General features: G+C 42.2%; 3 protein-coding genes across 9 annotated transcripts in view; 1 reads left to right on the top strand and 2 right to left on the bottom strand.

Annotated features, from left to right (window-relative positions):
- map3k4 (mitogen-activated protein kinase kinase kinase 4) overlaps positions 1 to 5,520 on the top strand; it is a 37,786-nt gene extending 32,266 nt beyond the window's left edge. For both annotated transcript variants that reach the window (XM_054734759.2, XM_015941797.3), the window contains exons 23-26: positions 979 to 1,101; positions 2,818 to 2,924; positions 4,961 to 5,140; positions 5,214 to 5,520. In XM_054734759.2, the coding sequence (XP_054590734.2) occupies positions 979 to 1,101; positions 2,818 to 2,924; positions 4,961 to 5,140; positions 5,214 to 5,234 (431 nt within the window). In that variant the 3' untranslated portion in view covers positions 5,235 to 5,520. The remainder of the gene's footprint in view (positions 1 to 978; positions 1,102 to 2,817; positions 2,925 to 4,960; positions 5,141 to 5,213) is intronic.
- A 5,962-nt stretch (positions 5,521 to 11,482) lies between these two features.
- On the bottom strand, positions 11,483 to 24,241 carry LOC107373468 (1-acyl-sn-glycerol-3-phosphate acyltransferase delta). 5 transcript variants are annotated; one of them, XM_070541933.1, is made up of 10 exons: positions 24,182 to 24,241; positions 22,417 to 22,492; positions 18,671 to 18,849; positions 18,366 to 18,535; positions 18,128 to 18,289; positions 17,881 to 18,034; positions 17,701 to 17,803; positions 15,936 to 16,011; positions 12,407 to 12,605; positions 11,483 to 11,866 (listed from the first exon to the last, which is right to left on the bottom strand). In XM_070541933.1, exons 3-10 carry the CDS (start codon positions 18,846 to 18,848, stop codon positions 11,778 to 11,780), a joined length of 1,131 nt encoding a protein of 376 aa, XP_070398034.1. In that variant the 5' UTR covers position 18,849; positions 22,417 to 22,492; positions 24,182 to 24,241; the 3' UTR covers positions 11,483 to 11,777. The 5 variants fall into 5 exon arrangements, with proteins under 5 accessions (XP_070398034.1, XP_054590736.1, XP_054590735.1 ...); XM_054734761.2 differs by lacking the exons at positions 22,417 to 22,492; positions 24,182 to 24,241 and adding an exon at positions 19,201 to 19,346; XM_054734762.2 differs by lacking the exons at positions 22,417 to 22,492; positions 24,182 to 24,241 and adding an exon at positions 12,294 to 12,312 and having other exon boundaries at positions 11,554 to 11,866; positions 18,671 to 19,075.
- Positions 20,363 to 25,556, bottom strand: LOC139061964 (1-acyl-sn-glycerol-3-phosphate acyltransferase delta-like). 2 transcript variants are annotated; one of them, XM_070541937.1, is made up of 7 exons: positions 25,152 to 25,556; positions 24,847 to 25,016; positions 24,609 to 24,770; positions 24,362 to 24,515; positions 24,182 to 24,284; positions 22,417 to 22,492; positions 20,363 to 20,521 (listed from the first exon to the last, which is right to left on the bottom strand). In XM_070541937.1, the coding sequence occupies exons 1-7, from the start codon at positions 25,336 to 25,338 to the stop codon at positions 20,507 to 20,509; spliced, it is 867 nt and encodes a 288-aa protein (XP_070398038.1). In that variant the 5' UTR covers positions 25,339 to 25,556; the 3' UTR covers positions 20,363 to 20,506. The 2 variants fall into 2 exon arrangements, with proteins under 2 accessions (XP_070398038.1, XP_070398037.1); XM_070541936.1 differs by lacking the exon at positions 20,363 to 20,521 and adding an exon at positions 21,322 to 21,618.
- Between the last annotated feature and the right edge of the window lie 796 nt (positions 25,557 to 26,352).

The raw sequence follows: 26,352 nt of genomic DNA, 5'->3' as shown, positions 1-26,352 counted from the left end.
GTAAAAGCTGTGTGACTGACCCAGAATCTAACTTATTTTACGCATTCATGGATTTAAAAGTGTTACCGTGGTAGCGGGGAGCTACGGTATCAGGGCAGCCCCATCTAGTGGACAACTTTTGTTTCTGCACATACCTGTAGCTATCTTCCATTTACCGTTCTCGAGGTGAAATCCGCAATATATCGTTATTTATGATTTTAGGCCTTATCGCCCGGCCCTACGTTAGCGTAAGTTATTTATGGGTGTGGCCATCTTTTAAAGAACAATTGTTGCTCTCTGCTCTCTTTTGCTCACTTTCTGTCCCTCAATCAGCATCACTCGTGTGTGAGGGAGGGACTGACAGGCTGATCCGCTGGGTTTCTGAAACGGCAGAAAAGACTTTACCGTAATAGGACTAGGCAGACTTGAAAGCACAACTTCTCGTCTTTCAGACATTTTATTTTTCCTGATGGCACAAACTGTTTTGCAGCTACCCTCTTTTTGTTTCTGCTCTTTCTACGCAATGTTGTCTTTCCCTGGATCCACTGATCGCCTTTCTTTTTCATTTTCTCTTTCCCTTTTACTCTTTTTTTTTTGTCCTTTTTTTATTATTATGAAGCGCCTTGTGATTTTTGTTATCTTGAGAGGCGCCATATAAAAGACTGTTTTCTTTCTTCACAGCAAATGTGTGTGTGCAGATAAAATGTGTCGGTGTTAGAGCGGTGCTTTTGTGTGGAAAAAAAAACATCCAATTCTAGTCTTAATCCTTGCATTAGAGTAATAGCTTTTAGTGTTTTGATAGTATGATGTCATTTCCTGTCATGTTTGTAAATGTAGTTTTATGAATAATGCGTTAAAGCTTGATTTGAAGAAACTCGTGAATCAAACTGAAAACCAAATTTCTGCCTGAAAAATCATAATTCTGTCTTTTCCCAACATCGGACCTCTTCAGCGATTGTCCTCATAAAACTGTCACTGAGTCTTGTTTATTTGCAACAGGAGCAAATATCTTCCTGACATCATCTGGTCTGATCAAACTGGGTGACTTCGGCTGCTCGGTCAAGTTGAGGAACAACACTCACACCATGCCGGGGGAGGTGAACAGCACGCTGGGAACAGCAGGTAGTTGGAGCCAGGTGCTCCACCTGGTGGTTCAGTCGTTATGTGCTTTTGTTGTCATGGTGCTAGTCCTTTCAGGTAGTTTTCAGCCTTGCTGTGTGTTTTTTTAGATAACCTTTTAAAGTGGGTTTGTACAAAAGTCAGTTGTTCTCCAGTCTTTGGGGATTTTTTTGTACATATTTTCTCTCCTTTTCATTCCAATCATTTATTATTTTGAAACGTTTTATCAAAAGCCATCATCATCAATATGAGAGTAAATAAATCCACCTAACTCAAGTGATGAAACACTTTTGTTTGTATATAAGAGAAAACTCCAAATAGAACCAGTTAAAAGGGTCTCTGTAGGTGTTTTGTACAGGCATTAGTTCCTATTTGTTTCAATGAACTCAGTTTATTTTAGGGATGGACAATATATCGGCGTCGATATGATGGTAGTCATTTTTTAGCATATCAGTATCGGTCCGATAAATAAAACCGGGCCAATATTAACAACCGATATTTTTTTCCATCTCGTCTCCATATGTTTATCTGTTTCAGAGGGTGAGGGGTGGTGATGTGTATTTGTTTAGTCATGTGACAGTGATTGTAATCATCTCAGAAGCATAAATGTGTGTGTTGTGTGTACATAATACGGTAAATTCAGCTTTAATAATTTTCTATACAAAATCTGCTGATTTGAGAAGCATTAATGTCAGTGTATCTGTATCGACAATAATTATCAGCCTTAACAGTGATCTTAATATCTGTATCGGCCCAAAATTTAATATCGGTGCATCACAATTTTATTTATATAGCGCCAAATCACGACAAGAGTCGTCTCAAGGCACTTCACATAGTAAACATTCCAATCCAGGACAGTTCATTAAGCCAATCAGAAAAAGGTTTCCTGTATAAGGAACCCAGCAGATTGCATCAAGTCACTGACTAGTGTCAGTGACTTGATGCAATCCTCATACTGAGCAAGCATTTACCGACAGTGGAGAGGAAAACTCCCTTTTAACAGGAAGAAACCTCCAGAGGATCCTGGCTCAGTATAAGCAGCCATCCACCACGACTCACTGGGGATCGAGAAGACAGAGCAGACACACACACACACACACAATTTCCATAGCTGCATCAACAAAAGATGATGAAAAATAATTATGTATCTTTTTATAAACAAGATATCGGCCAAAACATTCATAAATCTGCATGTTTTGCCATATTTCATGTAATATATGGGACTAAAGAAAACCCTAGATCTTAGAAGAAACCATCAGCAAAGACCCGACATCAAACCTGAGACTATTTACTAATCTTCATGCCAGCCATTCAGCAAACAGATCTCAGAGGGGGGGGGGGGGGGACACATTTAACCTAAAAATAATGTTTTTTCTTTTTGTTGTTTTTTTCCTCTCAGTGACTGATTAAAAATAATCTAATTGCATGAGCCTTGATCGGATACAGAGATTTCTGGTTCCTGTTATGTTTATTTTCAGTCTAATCTTATATTGAACAGACATTCTGACTCTGAGCAAGATAAACTCTGATGATTTCAGATCCACATGAAGTCATCGTGACCTCTTTTGGCTCTGCTTATTTAAATTTCACCTACCAGAGATTAGGAGAGCTCCTGGTTATCATTCTGACCTAGTTACATTTCAGTGTTGTTTAGAATTGTTCAGGCACAGATTCTCCCTGTGTGTGTTGATAAGGCTTATTTGTCTTTAAATTTGTCAGCATACATGGCACCTGAAGTCATCACAAGAGCGAAGGGGGAAGGTCACGGACGAGCAGCAGACATCTGGAGTTTAGGCTGCGTCCTTATTGAGATGGTGACTGGAAAGGTGAGAAGTGATCAGAGATATTTCCTGATAGCAGATAAAGATGATTTGTCTTAAAGGTGCAATAGATGTTTTTCTTGCCGTTAAAGCAAGCTACTTTTTGAATACAAGTCAAAGGTCCAATCCCCTTTTCCCCTCAAGCCACGCCTTCAGAATACAGGAACACGCAATGCTTGTTCCTGAGGGTTCCGTTTTACATCTTCGACCCGTTGTTGGCACCTATACTCCTATAATTCTTAACATGATGCACCTTCATAACCGTATAACACGTTAATGTGCTAGCTAACAGCATGTGTTGTTTTTATGATGAGAAACTAAGCAGTTTTAGCTTTCTGAGTTTATTCAAAATCAAAGCAGCTCAGCGCCAGCAGCAATCTGGGGTCAACACTTCCAGAACCCACCCTGAACCTCCTACCACTAGTTCTCTCTTTTTGAAAGGCCACACACACACACACACACACACACACACACACACACACACACACACACACACACACACACACACACACACACACACACACACACACACACACACACACACACACACACACACACACACACACACACACACACACACACACACACACACACACACACACACACACACACACACACACACACACACACACTCTATTAAGGCATCAAACTGTTTACAAACAGCTCTGCCAGCCGACAGAGGACAGGCTGCGTTCACTTACAACAGGTCCGTCACATAAGTGTTTTCCAACAAGAACAGAACTGGACTCTAAACTCCTCATAGCCTTTTTTAGAAGACACACCTGTTTGCAAACCAGCATAATACTGCCGCCACGGTGTGTTTTATGAATGTTGCATGGTGATGCGGGAATTTTGATGGCATTTGTGCCAACACGCTGCATGTTTAGGCCTTGGCGCAACGGGGGGGGTGTCATGATCACGTGGGGAGTTGATGCCAAACTCCGGCCGGCAACTACATTGAAAATTAAAGTAAACACGGGCTTTAAGTTTCTTTTTCTAAACAGAACCAGCTGAGATGATAAACTGGAGCAAAGCAGAGCTCCATGAGCTTCCTTCCGTTAAGGCTGGAGATCAGATTACCAGAGATGCACAGGGACTGTGGAGGACAGACACCTTTAGGAGCGGCTTGTTAAAAAATGATGAGCGTGGCTTCAATCGCAATAAAAAGCAAGTTATGTTCATGCTGAATAGAAGTCTGCAGTAGCACAGAGATTGCCCCATACCCCTTCATACCAACATCGCATATTCTTTCATGAAAAGGAAACAATTGTTCCACATTGCCGCCACGGTTTGACCACTTATGAGCGACCTAAGGCTCCCAGATGCCGGCTCAGCTTTTCAGCAAACTGGCGTCGATGTTTTCTAAAAGAGGCTCATGTGAAACAACTCCTTAAATTAAATCTGCAAACTGAATGGAACATTGCACCAGTTACGCTAGCTAGACCGGCTCTCACTTCACTTCCTGTTCAGCTGCTCCAAGACGAGAAAAGGTGATTCGAGCACAACGAGGAGTACACGCAGAGGGGTGGTCAGAGGGCAGTTTGATTGATGGATCATGGTCAAATCATTAAGAACGGGACGTTCACAATGACTGGATGAGGTTTTCCAGGGTTTGTACTTCTCAGAGGCGATTAAAATTTCTATTTTCTAATAAAATCTTGAATTAATTGATTACCATCATTCTGTGAAGAACATTAGAAGCAATATGGCAAACATGCTCCCAACAATCATCTCTTACTATATCTGAAATCACAAATCAAGAAATGGAGGGGTCAGTCAGAACTTCAGTTATCACCTTTTTCTGATACAGACCAGATCAAAAGAGTGTAAATGAAACTTCCACTTGATGAATACAAGTTTCTTTTCAAACCTTTTCTTTAAAACTTCCAGTAAAGTTTGCTCACGCCTTATAATGCTTAAATCCCCCCTTTCACTGCCCCAACATGTTCACTTCCTCCATTCTTCTCCCTAAAGGAAGCTGAAATAAAAAAAAAAACCTACAAGGAAATACCTCACTGATTTCTTCTTATCTCAATCTGCAGAGGCCCTGGCACGAGTACGAGCACAACTTTCAGATCATGTACAAAGTGGGCATGGGCCACAAACCCCCCATCCCCGAGAAGCTCAGCACAGAGGGGAAGGACTTCCTTGGCCACTGCCTCGAGAGCGAACCCAAACGGCGCTGGACGGCCAGCATGCTCCTCGATCACACGTTTGTCAAGGTGAGAAGACTTACCATTCTGATGACAACCTTTCTTTCACGATTCACTCATCTGATCTCCTTGTTCGTTTTAGGTTTGCACAGATGAAGAGTGAACGACGGCTCCTCTTTGGCTTTTTCGTTTACAAACCGAAGCACTACTGTACACGCTGTTGGCAAAAGGACAAATAAACTGCAGACAGGAAGAAGGATGGAGATCTGGCTGAAGGCACATGGATTTAAGCTGAGGAACTATTACAAAATCATTTCAGAAGACCTCTAGATCTATGAACCATAAAATTTGATGTGTCTTTATGTATTCATGGTTAGGGGTGGGACTGTACATACTGTAAAAATAGGATTGGCCTTAATTCTTGTATAAAAAAATATTGTAAAGTTAAAGCAGTTATTGCCACATTTGTTTGTTCTCACTGGCGAAGACTTCTGAAAAGGCATTGTTTGTATTTTCAGAATGAGACGGGGGAGGGAGAGTATCTTTAGCACTTTTAAACCGTTTACCCAGGAGAGTTAAAGAGAAGAGGGAATCTGGACTCTGTCGACGTTTGAGGCCGAGACGGGTGTGGTTAGCCTCAGTGAATGGAAGAAAACAAAGTTCACAAATACCCTCCAATTATTTAAATATTTTTGATCACTTGTCGCTCAGCAAGTTTTCGGACAAATGATTTATTTTTTATTATTTTTTTGCAATCGCTGAGGAGAAAATATCAGTTTGGAGCAATTTACAAGTCTGCTGGTTACTGGTGAAGAGAGAGAAAGAGAATCAGGGCCTGCTCCCCCTCCCTGCTTCTGAACACTTCTACACACACACACACACCACACACACACACACCAACTATCTGGCCCTCTGCTGCTCCTACAGTGTTTGCTTTGTATAAATGATATTAATAAACAATTTTTTTAATAATCTGCCTATTTTGTGAAAACCTGCATTTAAAAAGTTTTGTTTTCTAAACCATTAAAATTTTCAGATTGGTCAGGTTGAGGGTGAGACAACCATACAGTCTTCTTTTTTTCTTAAAGGGCACCTAGGTAATTTTGGCTTGCTTTTAGCACCCCCTAGTGTCCGCTTATAGAACCAAAAACAAAACCTATCTCCTTCCTGTGCGTTCGTCTTTTTAACACCTTAATCTAACAGCTGAAACATCTCCCCAGCCTTCATTAATGTCTACAAGAGTGATTCGTCACTAAAATTAAATCAGCTGTGTTCCTGATCTAAAGCGTGCTAGAACCAGACTGCAGCACCAGGCATGTCAGCTTCATTTTTTCCCCCAACAGAGCTGCATGCCTGTCTGGAGTTGCAAATGGAATACTCTGGCCACAGGGGGCGATAAGGGCTGTGTGGCCTTTCATTAACGCTGTAAAAATTTCAAAGTGTCATTTTAAAGCAGCAATCTGGAATTTCCTCGTTTCTTGTTAGCCTGGCAAGCCATCCAATATATTTGGATATAAAATCTGGTCATGAGCCGTGGGGCAGAATCTACAATTGTCTTTGTCTCCCCGTGCTATTAGACGACGAACAACGTGGCGTGCTCACCGCGACGGATGTCAGTCAACGAGGCAGTCTGCCATACACTGTTGAAGATGCAAATACAAGTATCTCGATCTGCTCCTGGCTCAAAGGAAAGTAAGTAGTCTAAAGTTAATGCCAAAGCGGTTTCAAACAAGCCGCCACCATTTTTGTTTTGCTTTTTCAGTTTCACTAACTTCCCGCCCATAGTAATTACATTACATAATGGTGTTACATAGTAATATTGCTATAATTACAGCAATTTAACCTTATTTAAACATCCCCATGGTTTACTTCAGTAGGCCTGTTTCCAGAGTTCAAAGTATCTGAGATTTAGGGACCAAAATTTTCTTCATCTGCCAACTGAGGCCTGTAAATTCATGTGATTTGGTGGTATTTCCTCACTTTAAGACCTGCTAAGGATCAGAATATTTAGTTTATAAATGTTCCAACACAAATATTTCATTATGTGTAAACATTTAAATAACTTACTTTATCACATTAGCCGCAATGAGGAAATAAAATTTTGAGGTTTATAAACGTATTTGATCATGACAACGCTGCTGTAGACACAGATTTGTTTTATGCTAGCTTAAATATTCTAATTAGGTTTAAAAAGGACACGAGATAGTTCCAATCTAATAAGTTTTATTATTCGCATAAGTTCAGTAAAGGTTTCCCCTCCCACTGCCTGTTATCAGGTGCATGTTGACACACGGCAGTCCATTTGAGCTTACAGCCATTTGACTGACTCATCCTTAAAGCACTCAAATGAGCGGTTTCTTCTCAGAGTATATTTAGAAATCAACCACCAGCATTACCTCTGCACCCCACGTGGCATTTATAGAAACAGAAAACAGGACCTTACAGCAGCTCACCAGGAGGCACAGGGCCTGGGATTTTAGCCGCTGCTGCAGGGCTGTTGTGTCATAAAGGTTTTACAGCTGAACGGTTTTAAACACAACAGCTTTGTTTGTTTTCTAAGGTGCGGCGTCAGTTCAGCCCACTCAGGCACAAAGGTGAACTTCTAAAGTCGAAAATCCAGTGAAACCGAAGTGATATTTAATGTATAAAATGGTTTTTGTAGATTTAATCTTTAAAAGCAGCTGCAGTGGACTTCTCCGTGCTTCTAAACGTGGACTGAGGCTTGATGCAACTTTACCGACAGGTCAAGGGTTGATGATCCTGGCCGTCCTACTGAATGAGCCTCGGTATCAATAAAACTACATGGCACTACGTGAACATTTAAAGGTGTGTGTGTGTGTGTGTCACACACCAGAAATGGCCAAAAATCAGATCTTTTGTGGACTGGACTGAGATCCGGTGACTGTGGCGTCTGTGGAAAACAACATTCAAGAAACCAGTTCAGAGCTTTGTGACCTGGTCCATTATCCTGCTGGAAGTAGCCATCATTACGTGAACATAGGATGCGTGGTGGCACAGTTGTTAGCACTGTTGCCTCGCAGCAAGAAGGTTGCAGGTTGAAACTCAGCTATCTCTAGCATTTTAATTTCCCCTTTGTAGCTTCATATATTCATGCAGCAACAGTACTCGGTTCCCTTAAAGGTGTGGGATAACCGTTTAACCAATACATTTGCAGTGGTCTCTTATTCAGAATGAATGCCTTGTAAGTCATATTCTGGGGAAACAAAGCTCTGGTGCACCATTTTCAGGAACCAAAGTGAGCCACATCAGAGGACTTCAGGCCCAGTCTCAATGCTTGCACCTTCACCCTTTTCCACCCTTGTGCCCTTCCAACCAGTCCAGGTGTGCAAAGAGTGTCCCAATCCTCAAGTGCAGATGTTGACCACGCCCCTTTTGCACCCTTCATCCACACTTTGCCCAAGTCTGCATCTTCAGCAGAGGGTTTTACCCACAATCAATTGCTGCTTGGAAAATTTGAGAAAGCGAAACAATGGCTCAAGAGCCCTCTCTGAAAAATATGTATTTTCAGATAAAATTATCTAAATATTGAGTATTTTATTATTGTGTACATATGATTACAATCAAATGTTTGTCTTTTGGAAAGAGGCATTACATGTCCGTGGGAATATATTGTTAACCGACGGTGAGTATTTTTGGACAAGACATGCCAGTAGGGTTGTTTTAACTTCATTCAGGACAATTTTACAGACTGATTTAAGTATAAAATGTTGAATTAAAAATGAGAATTTTTTACCTTCCTGATCAGAAAAAAAACATTTGGAATGTTTTTGGAAAATAAAATCTTCAATATTTTTTCATTTCCTCTTACACCCAGAATGAAAAAAGTTCATTATAAGACAACAAATTATATTTTTGATCATCCAAGGTTTTATTGTGGACAGCCACAAATACAAACATTGTCAAATAATTGCTAGTTTGAAAGTTGTGAATAAAGATTTTTATTTAAGTAGCACAAACGGCGACCGACATCTTGGCCCGTGTCGGTCGATGACGCAATGCTTACTGTCCCAAGTGCACTTCGCTGAGGGTCATAGGGCACAGCGTGAGTATTGGGTCTCAGATGACAAGATTTGGAGTCTTATTTCCTGTTATCTCGCCTCAGATTGGATAACAGCAACACGAATGTTTTTGTTTAAATCCTAGAGTTTCACGGTTTTATTTTCTATCAGAAGTTAATGCAGGAGTTAGGTGTAGGAGACTATTTTCATGTTCAGCCTGCATGAAAAACTTAAGAGACAGATTATAATCAGCTGGTTCATCAGTGTTCCACACCTTTACCCATCACACGTCGCCTGAGGAGATTACAAAGAAGCCTCGTTTTTAGCAAAATATCTGCTTTTTCTCTCCATTTATTGTGATTTGCTTCTACAAAGAGGGTTTTTACAGTGGTGTGAAAAACTATTTGCCCCCTTCCTGATTTCTTATTATTTTGCATGTTTGTCACACAAAATGTTTCTGATCAACAAGTAAACAAAATGCAGTTTTGAAATGATGATTTTTATTATTTTGGGAGAGAACAAAATCCAAACCTACATTGCCCTGTGTGAAAAAGTAATTGCCCCCTGAACCTAATAACTGGTTGGGCCTCCCTTAGCAGCAATAACTGCAATCAAGCGTTTGCGATAACTTGCTACGAGTCTTTTACAGCGCTCTGGAGGAATTTTACCCCACTCATCTTTGCAGAATTGTTGTTATTCAGCTTTATTTGAGGGTTTTCTAGCACAAACCGCCTTTTTAAGGTCATGCCATAGCATCTCAATAGGATTCAGGTCAGGACTTTGACTAGGCCACTCCAAAGTCTTCATTTTGTTGTTCTTCAGCCATTCAGAGGTGGATTTGCTGGTGTGTTTTGGGTCATTGTCCTGCTGCAGCACCCAAGATGGCTTCAGCTTTAGTTGACGAACAGATGGCCGGACATTCTCCTTCAGGATGTTTTGGTAGACCGTAGAATTCATGGTTCCATTTATCACAGCAAGCCTTCCAGTTCCTGAAGCAGCAAAACAACCCCAGACCATCACACTACCACCACCATATACTGTTGGTATGATGTTCTTTGTCTGAAATGCTACGCCAGATGTAACGGGACATTTGCCTTCCAAAAAGCTCAACTTTTGTCTCATCAGTCCACAAGGTATTTTCCCAAAAGTCTTGGCAATCATTGAGATGTTTCTTAGCAAAATTGAGACGAGCCCTGATGTTCTTTTTGCTTAACAGTGGTTTGTGTCTTGGAAATCTGCCATGCAGGCTATTCTTGCCCAGTCTCTTTCTTATGGTGGAGTCGTGAACACTGACCTTAATGGAGGCAAGTGAGGCCTGCAGTTCTTTAGAAGTTGTCCTGGGGTCTTTTGTGACCTCTCGGATGAGTTGTCTCTGCGCTCTTGGGGTAATTTTGGTCGGTCGCCCACTCCTGGGAAGGTTCACCACTGTTCCATGTTGTTGCCGATTGTGGACGATGGCTCTCACTGTGGTTCGCTGGAGTCCCAAAGCTTTAGAAATGGCTTTATAACCTTTACCAGACTGACAGCTCTCAATTACTTTTGTTCTCATTTGTTCTTGAATTTCTTTGGATCTTGGCATGATGTCTAGCTTCTGAGGTGCTTTTGGTCTACTTCTGTGTCAGGCAGCTCATATTTAAGTGATTTCTTGATTGAAACAGGTGTGGCAGTAATCAGGCTTGGGGGTGGCTACAGAAATTGAACTCAGGTGTGAAACACCACAGTTGTTTTGAGGCTGCTGTTCCAGACCACACTCTGCACTAGTTGGTGGCAGTAATGCACCATTTGATGTTTGCCAACCGCCAATAAAACTCCAAAAGAAGAAGAACACCACAGTTGGGTTATTTTTTAACAAGGGGGGCAATTACTTTTTCACACAAGGCAATGTAGGTTTGGATATTGTTCTCTTCCTAAATAATAAAAACAATTTCTAAACTGCATTTTGTGTTTACTTGTGTTATCTTTGTGTGACAAACATGCAAAAGAATAAGAAATCAGGAAGGGGGCAAATAGTTTTTCACACCACTGTATATTCACACCTTTGCACACTAAAACAACCGAGTCACAACTACTTCTGTTTTTACTGATCCACTGCAAGGTTCATGAGAAGATTGTGAAGCACGCTTACTTTTCTCCCCCACCCTTAGCAGAGGCATGAGAACAGCTTTTGTTTGTTGTTCAGTAAAGTCAAAATGCAAATGATCCTTCTGCATTAGCACAAAGATTCCCATTTGTGTGGTCGAATGCTCGTGTTTGCTGATGCTGAGGAGTGAAATGTCAACTTCAAGCCTTCAGGAGCTCTTGGAACAAACCTTGTTTTAGGACCAGTTAACTGGAATGCAGCCAAGACCCACGAGTGTTTTTAACTGTAATTTACACAAAAAAACGTCTAAAATCAGTTTTTTAAGTGAAATATTTATTATTTTTCATCACAATCAAACAAATCTTTCACTTGCTTGATTTGAAAACATAACTTCCCCTCATTTCTGTTAAAAACATTCCCAATCAAACCACAAGACAACGCTACATGTGCGCTGCGTTGGGCTGATCACCACGCTCTCCGTTTCTCCACCATAGCACAAACGTGCCTCAAACTGGTCTGCATTGTGTTTAGAAGCAAGTCTGAACACGAACATTTACATATTCTTCCGGATTAGTGACTCTGCATCAAACGAGTAATTCAGAACTCCTTAGTTGTTTAGGGGGGCCTCCTTAATCCCGTAGTTTGAGCTCCTCTTAATTTCAGTCTGGCCAATCATCCACCGAAATCCCACAGAAACTACAAAAGAAAAATATCGTATTTAGAATACTGTTGCAGCAAATCTAACGAGTGTTGTACAGGACATGGTCATTTCCACAGTAAATTTTACTTTGAATTTGATGGAATTTCCCCTTAAAGAACCAAGTCATCAAATAAGAATTTAGAGTGTAAGCAACGTCACTGCTGAGCGTTTGTGGCTAAACCTGTAAATGAAATGCTAAAGTTGTCATCCTCGTGCCAGTCGTTCTTATTTTGACAGCAAACATGGGGTTATGAATTTATTGTGGAAACTTTGCAACATGCTCGTCATGAGCTCATGCCGTAACAGAAATTATTTACACCCCGACTCAGACAGCTAGATGAACGTCTGACTGCTAAGTAAAAACATGCCTCAACAGCCGTTTCTAACAGAGAAATCACATCTTCCAAAAAGAAGGGAACTTACATCGAAGACGTCATGTCTGCTGCTTAATGAAACGTTTGGACAGAAAGGAGCCAGTTATATGGAGAGATGGATTAGTACGCCCATACCAAGGCGTGACAACATACAGAACCAACCTGCAGAGCAGACGGCGACAGCAGCTGTGATGGTGAGCACTGATCCGGAGCTGATCAGCTGAGTGAGTAGAAGGCCTAGAGGGTAGAGAAGCAAGCAGGACCAGAAGAGCCAGTTGATCAGGGACCACGGTCGGCGCGGAGGGCTCTTGACAGGGCCGGGGAATCGCCCCGTCTGAGCGTACTGCTCCTGGAAACTATCCTGTTCACACAGAGGATTAAAAAAAATCTCCTGAAAAATCGAGTCTGTTCCTACAGCCTTCCAAGGATCTGCGAGCATCACGTTGCCCATGGCAACGACTTTTATTAGGGCGTTTTATTAAGAATGCACTGATATGAAAATGTGGGCCGATTTGATATCCGCTATTAACAGAGGTGTGACCAAGTCACTGCTTTACAAGTCACAAGTCTTTCCAGTCTAGACTCAAGTCAAGTCCAACCAAGTCGAGTCCAAAGTCAATGATGTGGAAGTCCGAGTCAAGTCCAAGTCTTTAACTTTGAATTTTCAAGTCATATTCCAGTCATCTGTCCAACTTCAATTTAATGACGATGTAATGAATAAATAACCTAGCTCCACCGTACTTCTCAGACCTCCTTCATCCTCCAACCTCCACCCGTTCCCTCAGGTCCTCCTCCTCCATCCACCTCTCTGTCCCACCTTTCCGTCTGGTCACTATGGGGAGCAGAGCCTTCAGTCACTCTGCTCCCCAGCTCTGGAACTCCCTCCCTCCTGACCTCCGTAACATCGATTCCCACACTCTCTTTAAAACCAGACTCAAAACCCACATGTTCCGTCTAGCATTCCAATAGTTAATCTCTTTGCTCCAATCTGTCTGTTTGTTTTATGCTGTTTTATCTTTTATTGTTGTGTATTTTATCCCTGTAAAGTGTCCTCGAGTGTTCAGAAAGGCGCTGTTGAAATAAAATAAATGTATTATTATAAATTCCAGAAATAAAGTTTCTTAAAGCTTCATTTATTTTCTTAAACAAGCAGAAAGATGAACTGAAACTGATTATAAACAAAGTGCTGCTGCATTTAGCAGAACAAGATCAAACCCAGAACCAAGAATGATTTATGATTTTTGTCCATGTCGTGCCACTTTTGTGTTAAAATATCAAATATGCTCAAGTCTCATGTCGCTTCCTGGGCACCACCATCACCCAGGACCTCAAATGGGAGCCCACCATCACCACCATCAGAAAAAAGGCCCAGCAGAGGTTGTACTTCCTGAAGAAATTCAACCTATCAGCACAGTCGATGAGGCAGTTCTACACCGCTATCATCGAGTCCATCCTCACTTCCTCCATCACTGTGTGGTACGCTGGAGCTACCACCAGGGACAAGAGGCTGCAGCGTGTTGTGCGCTCTGCAGAGAATGTCATTGGCTGCAAACTCCCCTCCATTCAAGATCTGTACACCTCTAGTACATTGAGGCGTGCAGGTCGGATAATAGCTGACTCGTGTCACCCTGGACACAGTCTCTTTGACTCGCTCCCATCTGGCAGAAGGCTCAGATCCATTCAGATCAGAACCTCTCGCCACAAAAACTGTTTCTTCCCCTCTGCAGTTGGACTTTTGAACGAAGATCCTAGGGCAGCCCACTCAAGTTGATTGGTCCCAGTCACATGAACTGATGCTGTGCTTGAAAAACACTCAGATTAGTACCTACACGGGGTAGATAGCTGCTTCTCTAATTCTTGCCACTTTTTACATGAATAATTTTATCATGGGTGTTTTATTACTTCCTATAAAATTAACTTCTGCACCAAATACCGCAGCAATTTCCTAATGTGACTTGGGACACATATGGCAATAAAACCTTCCGATTCTGATTTTGATTCTGAAGTCATCATCAAGTCAACAGATACAAGTCAATTCAAGTCGCAAGTGATTGGCGTTCAAGTCCAAGTCAAGTCATCTTTATAGATTTTTATCAAGTCATGTCAGAAGTCATTAAAAATAATGACTCAAGTCTGACTTGAGTCCAAATCATGTGACTTGAGTCCACACCTCTGGCTATTAAGATTGCCATCATGGCCGATAACCAATTTTATTCATGAGATGATTACCATCGCTGCCACATGGTGCATCTCAAAACAGATACATGAACGGAAAATAGTTGGAAACACATTTTTGGCAATAACATTGCTCCAGTTTTACTTATCGTACCAATACCGATACCATAACTCATACCCCATACCCTGTAACAGGGTTAGGCAATCCTCAAATGCTTCTGTCCAGCATGTTTTAGTAGTTTCCCTGCTCCAACACACCCACTTTTAATCAGTCAGTGATTAACAGGCTTCTGCAGAGCTTGATAACCCGGTCAACAGATGATTCAATCACTGAGTTAGGTGTGTTGGAGCAGAGGAACAACTAAAACCTGCTTGATACACCTCCCCACCCCTTATCCCAAACCGTTCCACACCATACCCTGCACCAAAGATTTCCGACCTTTCTCTTAGTGGTCCCCCTTCTTGTATTCAAGACTAGGTAGAGCAACACCCAACCTTGACTCCTGACTGCATAAACACGTTAAAGATGATTAATTACAAACTTTACAGACATACAGAGGTATAACTCTTACACAGAGTTCGGATTATACTATTGGGTGTGTTGTTGGGATTTCTTGGTAACCTTACAACCTCAGGGTAGACAAAATGTTGGGGACCCCCTGCAACCTTCTGGGACACTCTTGGGAGGGTCGCAGACTCCAGGCTGGAAACTACTGCCCTATACCATAAATCACACCATCATTTAAACTGCATTTTTAGAAACAAAGAAATGCCATTCAATGTGCTTTACAAACACAAAAACATGACTAACATTTGTCGATGCTGACATATCGTGCATCCATAGTATTTACAGAGCTCAGAAAATTAGCATTAGTTGACTTTACTCTGACGTCACCATGGTAAATATTCAAAACTAAAGTCAATGATTAAGCAAATCCTGATAAAGGACCTATCAGAGGTTTGGCTCCAACTGGTTCTTTACTGATGCACGAAAACAGTGATTAAGATTATAAACCGTCTTTATGATTACTTTACTTAGCGACATCATCACTGACATGTCAAACGTGCGTCCTTTCAGGAGTTACCTCGGACTTTTGAAATAATCAAGAACCTGTTGTTTTTATTTTTATCTCTGTGTTGCCACTTATGTCTCTACCCCCTCCTCCTCCCCCCAAAAAACCCAATAAAGTGCGATTGATGCTAATGGAAAAGTGGAACACCTGCAGAGGCACAAATAGGACACGCCATCGTCTACATCTACATCAGAAACAAAGGTGACTCATTCCAGAATAGATTCAGTGCTTATTAAAAGCTGTTAATCCCTTTAGGCATTAAACATTAAGCTTTAATGGAAAAAGAGAAATGGTGATGCTTTATAAGCTACATTTGACTGCTACAAATGTAATGAGAACAGCTCCTGATGACGCTGTCGTGTTCTGGGTGGTTTACCGCCCCTAATAATCCCCCGAGGGAAACTTTGCATCAGTCACAGATTTCATTAACCATCCAGACTCACCTTTTCCTGGTAAAGCTTGTGGAGCCATGCGGAACACTCCGCCTCGTCTTCAGGAATCGACTCTAGGGGAATTCTCCTAAGAGACACAAGAAGGGCTAAAATGACACAAAGTAGGTATTGAAAGCCAGTGATGGAATGCAACAAATACTTTTATGGACCGTAAATCCTCTAATACAGGCCCGGGCCTGTATTTGACTCAAGCTCATCAAGCTCCAGGCCTTTATTGGAAGGAGGGCCAGGATTAGAGGCAGGCCTCAATTTCTATTTGAGTTTGGTTGGTTCGCTGGAGTTTTTGACAATTAAAATTGCGCCCACATTTTCAAAGTTAAACACATTTCTTTTAACAACGGTAGTTTCTGCTTCAGCCCTCTCCCCCCTCCCCCTGCGCAGCGGCCGCAAACTCACTGATGCACCTGCAGCCTCTCGGAGATCCTGCTGATCTAAACATTAAAATAATTATTTCATTTTCTGTTCCTCACTTCTGATTACCTTCAATGGTGTCTGTTTGTTGCAACCACCAGGTACAAAAACTAACTTGTTTTTATTTGACTATTTTTCAGTCCTGTATCTGTTTATTATCTTCCTGCATCTCCTCTCAGTCCTAAAGAAAAACTGCTACCTGGGTTCATATATATTCACCTTATGAGTTACTTTTGAACTGCAGTTCTAAAAGATCTACCGACCGCAAAAACAGTGGAGTGCTCGCTGCTCGCCGGCCGCACCGGTGAGGTGTGTCACCGGAGGACAAGGTGATGCGCCCCGCTCCACAGCAGTGAAACGCATCAGGCGCAAATAAAAGACAGAAAACATTAAAGGAAATGAGCCGACATGAACGATCGCATGTTGAATTAGTTTTTGAGGTGGCGACACCTGATTTGATGTTACTGTGGCCGTGCTCAGGACGCAGATGTCTGGAACACTTCAAAAATCAGAGCTTTGCATGCGCAAGCTGGTTAAGGTTAGGATGGGGGTGAGGGGAAGGTTAAATTGCAAGAGGGTAAACGTCACAATTTGGTTAAATGTCCGTTTTACGGCGGGTGTCAGTACCGACACTCTGGTACAGCGCGTTGCCCCTCCCGACGCGCAGGAGCTCGTCACCTGCCAACAGCAGGCTGCTGTCTTTTCCGAGGACTGCATCTTGCCGGTCATTATCACGTGACAGCGACTAGTCGATGACAGGCATAAAAAGTCACTATAGTGAAGTCGACTAGTGACTAGTTCATACAACCCCTGCTACTGCTCCCCAGAGTGTTCTGCAGCATAATCAGAACGTTCTTTTTGAACTTGATATCAAATTTTCGCCTCCTCTTCGTCTCCGCACGGTTAAAGTTACCCTCGCGGTCTATCGCTGGCAAATCAAAAGTTAGACTGATGACACAACCGCCCCCCCGTACTTGCTTGTTACCACATTCCACCCGGCCACAATTAAAAAACGGCCATTATTCACCTCCGCCGACTCCGACACCGGCCAAAATATGATACCCGGCCGTTAATTGAATACAGGCCTGTATTAGAGGATTTACGGTATCTGTACTTTACTAAAGTAATTATCTTGAGGCCTACTTTTTACTTTCACCCCACTACATATTAAAGCAGTTATTTGTACTTTCTACTCCACTACATCTTCCAAAAATTTTAAAAAGTAAAAGTACTTTACTTTGCATTTAATCCGACTCACAGTCCAATGGAGACTGGCAACACACCCCCTTGTCTGTGCTGGACTGCAGGTCCATATATAATAGTACTCTATTTGCACTGATCTTACCTCACATACAAATCTGCATGATATTTTTTTCCGTTGAGAACTCCGAGCAGAGTCGGAACTTCGTTGTCCCTGAAGTTTAGTGTTGAATCATAAACAGCTGCAGCTGCAAAGCAAAACACAACAGTCAGCTGGATGAGCTAATGCTACGCTATAATGTCTAAAATCTGTTCAGTTACTGACCAGTGCCTCTCAGGTTTTGGACAGTTACCCAGAATCCTTTGGTTCTGGGAAGAAGATGGTACTTTAGCTTTGGCAGACCTTTGCTCTGGGCCACTTGCATGCTGATCTGGTGCTTCTTTGGTGTGAAGCGCGTTCCTTCACAAAAAAGCAGGAACTTGTGGCAAAAATATCAGCATTTTAATTGTGACAGTTTTTTTTAAATAGGCCTAATTTTAAATTGAAATGACAAGGACCACACTAAACTCACCCAAAAGTGTTCAGGGTAATCCTTTAGGTTCTGAAGACTCTGCGTCACAGTTGTTCGGTCTTCCTCCCACTTCCTTTTGCAAAAAACTATCTCCAGGAAGTACCACATCCAGCCGATCACTGGCACATAAGCCAGCTCTTTTTTGGCTAACACCTTTGAGCTCTGGAGGGAGGAAAAAAGTAATGAAACGTTCACCTGATTGAGGTAAATAAAGTGTTGTGATTCTCAGTTTTCTCACCCCAAGAACTCCAAATCTGTCGCAGAAGGTCCAGCCACACAGAAAGTCAATTTCAAAGCTGTGGTTAAGAACCACAATTGCATTTTCCTTTCCATAAAGCGGATAGCTTTTTGGGTCTGTGTAGAGAGTGCATTCTGTCCCGGACCACCACTCCAGGGTTGCTACCAACTCTGTAGCCAGGTAAATAATCATTTGTTTACTCCTGACCTTAATTTACTACAACAATACCACCTTTTTTATTAGCTCTAAGCTACAAATGCAGCAAATTCCAACAGAAAAGAGATTACAATGTGATTTGTACGTACGACTAGCAATGCAGTAGCACAGTCTGATGTTGATCCTTCGAGCCAGCTGCTTACTGACCAGCCACAGAGGTAGAGTACAGAGCTGCAACAGGTTGACGATGAGGCCGCTCAACAGGAACACGTAGCAGATGAACAGGTGGGACAGGAACTGGGATTTCAGCAGCTGCAGGAACCCCATTCTGCCCATAAATGAGTTTAGAATTAAATCATTTATGTCACAACTTTTGATATTCAGCTTTTTCAGGGAAGATGGTCAGCTAATTTAGCAGAGGAGCGTCTCCCCAGCACCCGGAACGTAAGGGTTCCTTTGACCAGCCTGTCTTGATTCTTTCAATCAAAGGAACCTTTGAGCTCAGCTGTGTTACAACCAACCAATTACAGAGCAGCGATTAAAGCTCAGGAGATCACGTGATGGTGGTGTTCAGATGAAATCTGTGATGCGACTTTTTATCCCCAAAAGTAGTCAAATTCTTGGTTTAGCAGCTGTTTCACCCAAATGCGAGGCAGTCGTTTTTAATTGTACAGTTTACCTCAAACCGGTTTTCTGAGCTCCACGAATGAATCTTGACCTCCGGAACACTAGAACAGAATTCTCAGGAGTCCATCGCGCCACACGAACAGTTCCACTTCCGACTTAAGCCATGATTCATTCAACAAGACCCGTGTCTACCGCCCTGCTAACTATTTGTGTGTGTGTGCGTGCGTGCGTGTGTGTGTGTGTTTGTGCGTGCGTGTGTGTGTGTGTGTGTGTGTGAGACTTCCCACACGAGGGGCCACACCCATCTGAAAACTCCGCCTGTACTGGTGTGTGTGTGTGTGTGTGTGTGTGACACCTTCTAGAAATCATGGACGCAACGACCAGCCTCGCTGCAAAGATCGTTTATGTACCAAAAAGGAGAGTGTCCTGTAGCGCGCGCCTATCGAAGCCTTCGTACACGTCCATAACGGCACATATATGTTTTAGCTTTATGCTATGACAATTTAATGGAAGTTTCTGCTAGTCACGATCGCCCTCTTTGTTTTGCTACAGGAAAAGCACGGGGATGCGTGAAAACAATAGATAGGCGCATGCGCAGAGGCATTTTCTTTCTTTCTTTGAATGAATGAAAACGAAAAGGAAAAAAACAGGTTTGTGTGACAATAAGAAACACAAAAATTCCTTCTTCCTTTAGACTCTAAAGGAATTTTAGAGATAAAAATAAAGAAATAAAAGAAAAAAACAACCTACACCAATAATTAAGTTATGTTTTAGTTTAATTCCACTCATAAGGTAATTTCATCTTGCTGACACTAGAGGGAAATAAAGAATCACCAAAAACATTTTCCACAGTCAAGTATACAATTAGTGACGCTTTTGTAAAGTTTGAACACCTGTACTTTTCTTTTGCCCTGAAAAAGAAAGTTATAAGCGTGTAGCGTCCTATTCACTACAATAAAACTGATTTTAGAAACAATAACATCACACATTAGTAATGTTAAACAGAGGTTTGATCTGAACAAAAATTCAAGAAGTTTACATACAACAAAAATCACATTATTTGAAAATGGACAATGAACGGTAAAATACAGTAGGTAATGTAGCTTACTGAGTTTTCTAGGTGTTATGTTGGATCATAAAATTTATTGGGGACCACGTCCAAATAAAGCCAAATACTAACTAATTTTTCAGTTAAATATTTAAAAAATCACACAGTCTCTTTGACTCGCTCCCATCTGGCAGAAGGCTCAGATCCATTCAGATCAGAACCTCTCGCCACAAAAACTGTTTCTTCCCCTCTGCAGTTGGACTTTTGAACGAAGATCCTAGGGCAGCCCACTCAAGTTGATTGGTCCCAGTCACATGAACTGATGCTGTGCTTGAAAAACACTCAGATTAGTACCTACACGGGGTAGATAGCTGCTTCTCTAATTCTTGCCACTTTTTACATGAATAATTTTATCATGGGTGTTTTATTACTTCCTATAAAATTAACTTCTGCACCAAATACCGCAGCAATTTCCTAATGTGACTTGGGACACATATGGCAATAAAACCTTCCGATTCTGATTTTGATTCTGAAGTCATCATCAAGTCAACAGATACAAGTCAATTCAAGTCGCAAGTGATTGGCGTTCAAGTCCAAGTCAAGTCATCTTTATAGATTTTTATCAAGTCATGTCAGAAGTCATTAAAAATAATGACTCAAGTCTGACTTGAGTCCAAATCATGTGACTTGAGTCCACACCTCTGGCTATTAAGATTGCCATCATGGCCGATAACCAATTTTATTCATGAGATGATTACCATCGCTGCCACATGGTGCATCTCAAAACAGATACATGAACGGAAAATAGTTGGAAACACATTTTTGGCAATAACATTGCTCCAGTTTTACTTATCGTACCAATACCGATACCATAACTCATACCCCATACCCTGTAACAGGGTTAGGCAATCCTCAAATGCTTCTGTCCAGCATGTTTTAGTAGTTTCCCTGCTCCAACACACCCACTTTTAATCAGTCAGTGATTAACAGGCTTCTGCAGAGCTTGATAACCCGGTCAACAGATGATTCAATCACTGAGTTAGGTGTGTTGGAGCAGAGGAACAACTAAAACCTGCTTGATACACCTCCCCACCCCTTATCCCAAACCGTTCCACACCATACCCTGCACCAAAGATTTCCGACCTTTCTCTTAGTGGTCCCCCTTCTTGTATTCAAGACTAGGTAGAGCAACACCCAACCTTGACTCCTGACTGCATAAACACGTTAAAGATGATTAATTACAAACTTTACAGACATACAGAGGTATAACTCTTACACAGAGTTCGGATTATACTATTGGGTGTGTTGTTGGGATTTCTTGGTAACCTTACAACCTCAGGGTAGACAAAATGTTGGGGACCCCCTGCAACCTTCTGGGACACTCTTGGGAGGGTCGCAGACTCCAGGCTGGAAACTACTGCCCTATACCATAAATCACACCATCATTTAAACTGCATTTTTAGAAACAAAGAAATGCCATTCAATGTGCTTTACAAACACAAAAACATGACTAACATTTGTCGATGCTGACATATCGTGCATCCATAGTATTTACAGAGCTCAGAAAATTAGCATTAGTTGACTTTACTCTGACGTCACCATGGTAAATATTCAAAACTAAAGTCAATGATTAAGCAAATCCTGATAAAGGACCTATCAGAGGTTTGGCTCCAACTGGTTCTTTACTGATGCACGAAAACAGTGATTAAGATTATAAACCGTCTTTATGATTACTTTACTTAGCGACATCATCACTGACATGTCAAACGTGCGTCCTTTCAGGAGTTACCTCGGACTTTTGAAATAATCAAGAACCTGTTGTTTTTATTTTTATCTCTGTGTTGCCACTTATGTCTCTACCCCCTCCTCCTCCCCCCAAAAAACCCAATAAAGTGCGATTGATGCTAATGGAAAAGTGGAACACCTGCAGAGGCACAAATAGGACACGCCATCGTCTACATCTACATCAGAAACAAAGGTGACTCATTCCAGAATAGATTCAGTGCTTATTAAAAGCTGTTAATCCCTTTAGGCATTAAACATTAAGCTTTAATGGAAAAAGAGAAATGGTGATGCTTTATAAGCTACATTTGACTGCTACAAATGTAATGAGAACAGCTCCTGATGACGCTGTCGTGTTCTGGGTGGTTTACCGCCCCTAATAATCCCCCGAGGGAAACTTTGCATCAGTCACAGATTTCATTAACCATCCAGACTCACCTTTTCCTGGTAAAGCTTGTGGAGCCATGCGGAACACTCCGCCTCGTCTTCAGGAATCGACTCTAGGGGAATTCTCCTAAGAGACACAAGAAGGGCTAAAATGACACAAAGTAGGTATTGAAAGCCAGTGATGGAATGCAACAAATACTTTTATGGACCGTAAATCCTCTAATACAGGCCCGGGCCTGTATTTGACTCAAGCTCATCAAGCTCCAGGCCTTTATTGGAAGGAGGGCCAGGATTAGAGGCAGGCCTCAATTTCTATTTGAGTTTGGTTGGTTCGCTGGAGTTTTTGACAATTAAAATTGCGCCCACATTTTCAAAGTTAAACACATTTCTTTTAACAACGGTAGTTTCTGCTTCAGCCCTCTCCCCCCTCCCCCTGCGCAGCGGCCGCAAACTCACTGATGCACCTGCAGCCTCTCGGAGATCCTGCTGATCTAAACATTAAAATAATTATTTCATTTTCTGTTCCTCACTTCTGATTACCTTCAATGGTGTCTGTTTGTTGCAACCACCAGGTACAAAAACTAACTTGTTTTTATTTGACTATTTTTCAGTCCTGTATCTGTTTATTATCTTCCTGCATCTCCTCTCAGTCCTAAAGAAAAACTGCTACCTGGGTTCATATATATTCACCTTATGAGTTACTTTTGAACTGCAGTTCTAAAAGATCTACCGACCGCAAAAACAGTGGAGTGCTCGCTGCTCGCCGGCCGCACCGGTGAGGTGTGTCACCGGAGGACAAGGTGATGCGCCCCGCTCCACAGCAGTGAAACGCATCAGGCGCAAATAAAAGACAGAAAACATTAAAGGAAATGAGCCGACATGAACGATCGCATGTTGAATTAGTTTTTGAGGTGGCGACACCTGATTTGATGTTACTGTGGCCGTGCTCAGGACGCAGATGTCTGGAACACTTCAAAAATCAGAGCTTTGCATGCGCAAGCTGGTTAAGGTTAGGATGGGGGTGAGGGGAAGGTTAAATTGCAAGAGGGTAAACGTCACAATTTGGTTAAATGTCCGTTTTACGGCGGGTGTCAGTACCGACACTCTGGTACAGCGCGTTGCCCCTCCCGACGCGCAGGAGCTCGTCACCTGCCAACAGCAGGCTGCTGTCTTTTCCGAGGACTGCATCTTGCCGGTCATTATCACGTGACAGCGACTAGTCGATGACAGGCATAAAAAGTCACTATAGTGAAGTCGACTAGTGACTAGTTCATACAACCCCTGCTACTGCTCCCCAGAGTGTTCTGCAGCATAATCAGAACGTTCTTTTTGAACTTGATATCAAATTTTCGCCTCCTCTTCGTCTCCGCACGGTTAAAGTTACCCTCGCGGTCTATCGCTGGCAAATCAAAAGTTAGACTGATGACACAACCGCCCCCCCGTACTTGCTTGTTACCACATTCCACCCGGCCACAATTAAAAAACGGCCATTATTCACCTCCGCCGACTCCGACACCGGCCAAAATATGATACCCGGCCGTTAATTGAATACAGGCCTGTATTAGAGGATTTACGGTATCTGTACTTTACTAAAGTAATTATCTTGAGGCCTACTTTTTACTTTCACCCCACTACATATTAAAGCAGTTATTTGTACTTTCTACTCCACTACATCTTCCAAAAATTTTAAAAAGTAAAAGTACTTTACTTTGCATTTAATCCGACTCACAGTCCAATGGAGACTGGCAACACACCCCCTTGTCTGTGCTGGACTGCAGGTCCATATATAATAGTACTCTATTTGCACTGATCTTACCTCACATACAAATCTGCATGATATTTTTTTCCGTTGAGAACTCCGAGCAGAGTCGGAACTTCGTTGTCCCTGAAGTTTAGTGTTGAATCATAAACAGCTGCAGCTGCAAAGCAAAACACAACAGTCAGCTGGATGAGCTAATGCTACGCTATAATGTCTAAAATCTGTTCAGTTACTGACCAGTGCCTCTCAGGTTTTGGACAGTTACCCAGAATCCTTTGGTTCTGGGAAGAAGATGGTACTTTAGCTTTGGCAGACCTTTGCTCTGGGCCACTTGCATGCTGATCTGGTGCTTCTTTGGTGTGAAGCGCGTTCCTTCACAAAAAAGCAGGAACTTGTGGCAAAAATATCAGCATTTTAATTGTGACAGTTTTTTTTAAATAGGCCTAATTTTAAATTGAAATGACAAGGACCACACTAAACTCACCCAAAAGTGTTCAGGGTAATCCTTTAGGTTCTGAAGACTCTGCGTCACAGTTGTTCGGTCTTCCTCCCACTTCCTTTTGCAAAAAACTATCTCCAGGAAGTACCACATCCAGCCGATCACTGGCACATAAGCCAGCTCTTTTTTGGCTAACACCTTTGAGCTCTGGAGGGAGGAAAAAAGTAATGAAACGTTCACCTGATTGAGGTAAATAAAGTGTTGTGATTCTCAGTTTTCTCACCCCAAGAACTCCAAATCTGTCGCAGAAGGTCCAGCCACACAGAAAGTCAATTTCAAAGCTGTGGTTAAGAACCACAATTGCATTTTCCTTTCCATAAAGCGGATAGCTTTTTGGGTCTGTGTAGAGAGTGCATTCTGTCCCGGACCACCACTCCAGGGTTGCTACCAACTCTGTAGCCAGGTAAATAATCATTTGTTTACTCCTGACCTTAATTTACTACAACAATACCACCTTTTTTATTAGCTCTAAGCTACAAATGCAGCAAATTCCAACAGAAAAGAGATTACAATGTGATTTGTACGTACGACTAGCAATGCAGTAGCACAGTCTGATGTTGATCCTTCGAGCCAGCTGCTTACTGACCAGCCACAGAGGTAGAGTACAGAGCTGCAACAGGTTGACGATGAGGCCGCTCAACAGGAACACGTAGCAGATGAACAGGTGGGACAGGAACTGGGATTTCAGCAGCTGCAGGAACCCCATTCTGCCCATAAATGAGTTTAGAATTAAATCATTTATGTCACAACTTTTGATATTCAGCTTTTTCAGGGAAGATGGTCAGCTAATTTAGCAGAGGAGCGTCTCCCCAGCACCCGGAACGTAAGGGTTCCTTTGACCAGCCTGTCTTGATTCTTTCAATCAAAGGAACCTTTGAGCTCAGCTGTGTTACAACCAACCAATTACAGAGCAGCGATTAAAGCTCAGGAGATCACGTGATGGTGGTGTTCAGATGAAATCTGTGATGCGACTTTTTATCCCCAAAAGTAGTCAAATTCTTGGTTTAGCAGCTGTTTCACCCAAATGCGAGGCAGTCGTTTTTAATTGTACAGTTTACCTCAAACCGGTTTTCTGAGCTCCACGAATGAATCTTGACCTCCGGAACACTAGAACAGAATTCTCAGGAGTCCATCGCGCCACACGAACAGTTCCACTTCCGACTTAAGCCATGATTCATTCAACAAGACCCGTGTCTACCGCCCTGCTAACTATTTGTGTGTGTGTGCGTGCGTGCGTGTGTGTGTGTGTTTGTGCGTGCGTGTGTGTGTGTGTGTGTGTGTGAGACTTCCCACACGAGGGGCCACACCCATCTGAAAACTCCGCCTGTACTGGTGTGTGTGTGTGTGTGTGTGTGTGACACCTTCTAGAAATCATGGACGCAACGACCAGCCTCGCTGCAAAGATCGTTTATGTACCAAAAAGGAGAGTGTCCTGTAGCGCGCGCCTATCGAAGCCTTCGTACACGTCCATAACGGCACATATATGTTTTAGCTTTATGCTATGACAATTTAATGGAAGTTTCTGCTAGTCACGATCGCCCTCTTTGTTTTGCTACAGGAAAAGCACGGGGATGCGTGAAAACAATAGATAGGCGCATGCGCAGAGGCATTTTCTTTCTTTCTTTGAATGAATGAAAACGAAAAGGAAAAAAACAGGTTTGTGTGACAATAAGAAACACAAAAATTCCTTCTTCCTTTAGACTCTAAAGGAATTTTAGAGATAAAAATA

This window comes from Nothobranchius furzeri, chromosome 12 (assembly GCF_043380555.1).
Source record: "Nothobranchius furzeri strain GRZ-AD chromosome 12, NfurGRZ-RIMD1, whole genome shotgun sequence".
In the NCBI taxonomy this organism is placed as follows: Eukaryota; Metazoa; Chordata; class Actinopteri; order Cyprinodontiformes; family Nothobranchiidae; genus Nothobranchius; species Nothobranchius furzeri.
This window is presented reverse-complemented; position numbering and strand designations above follow the sequence as displayed.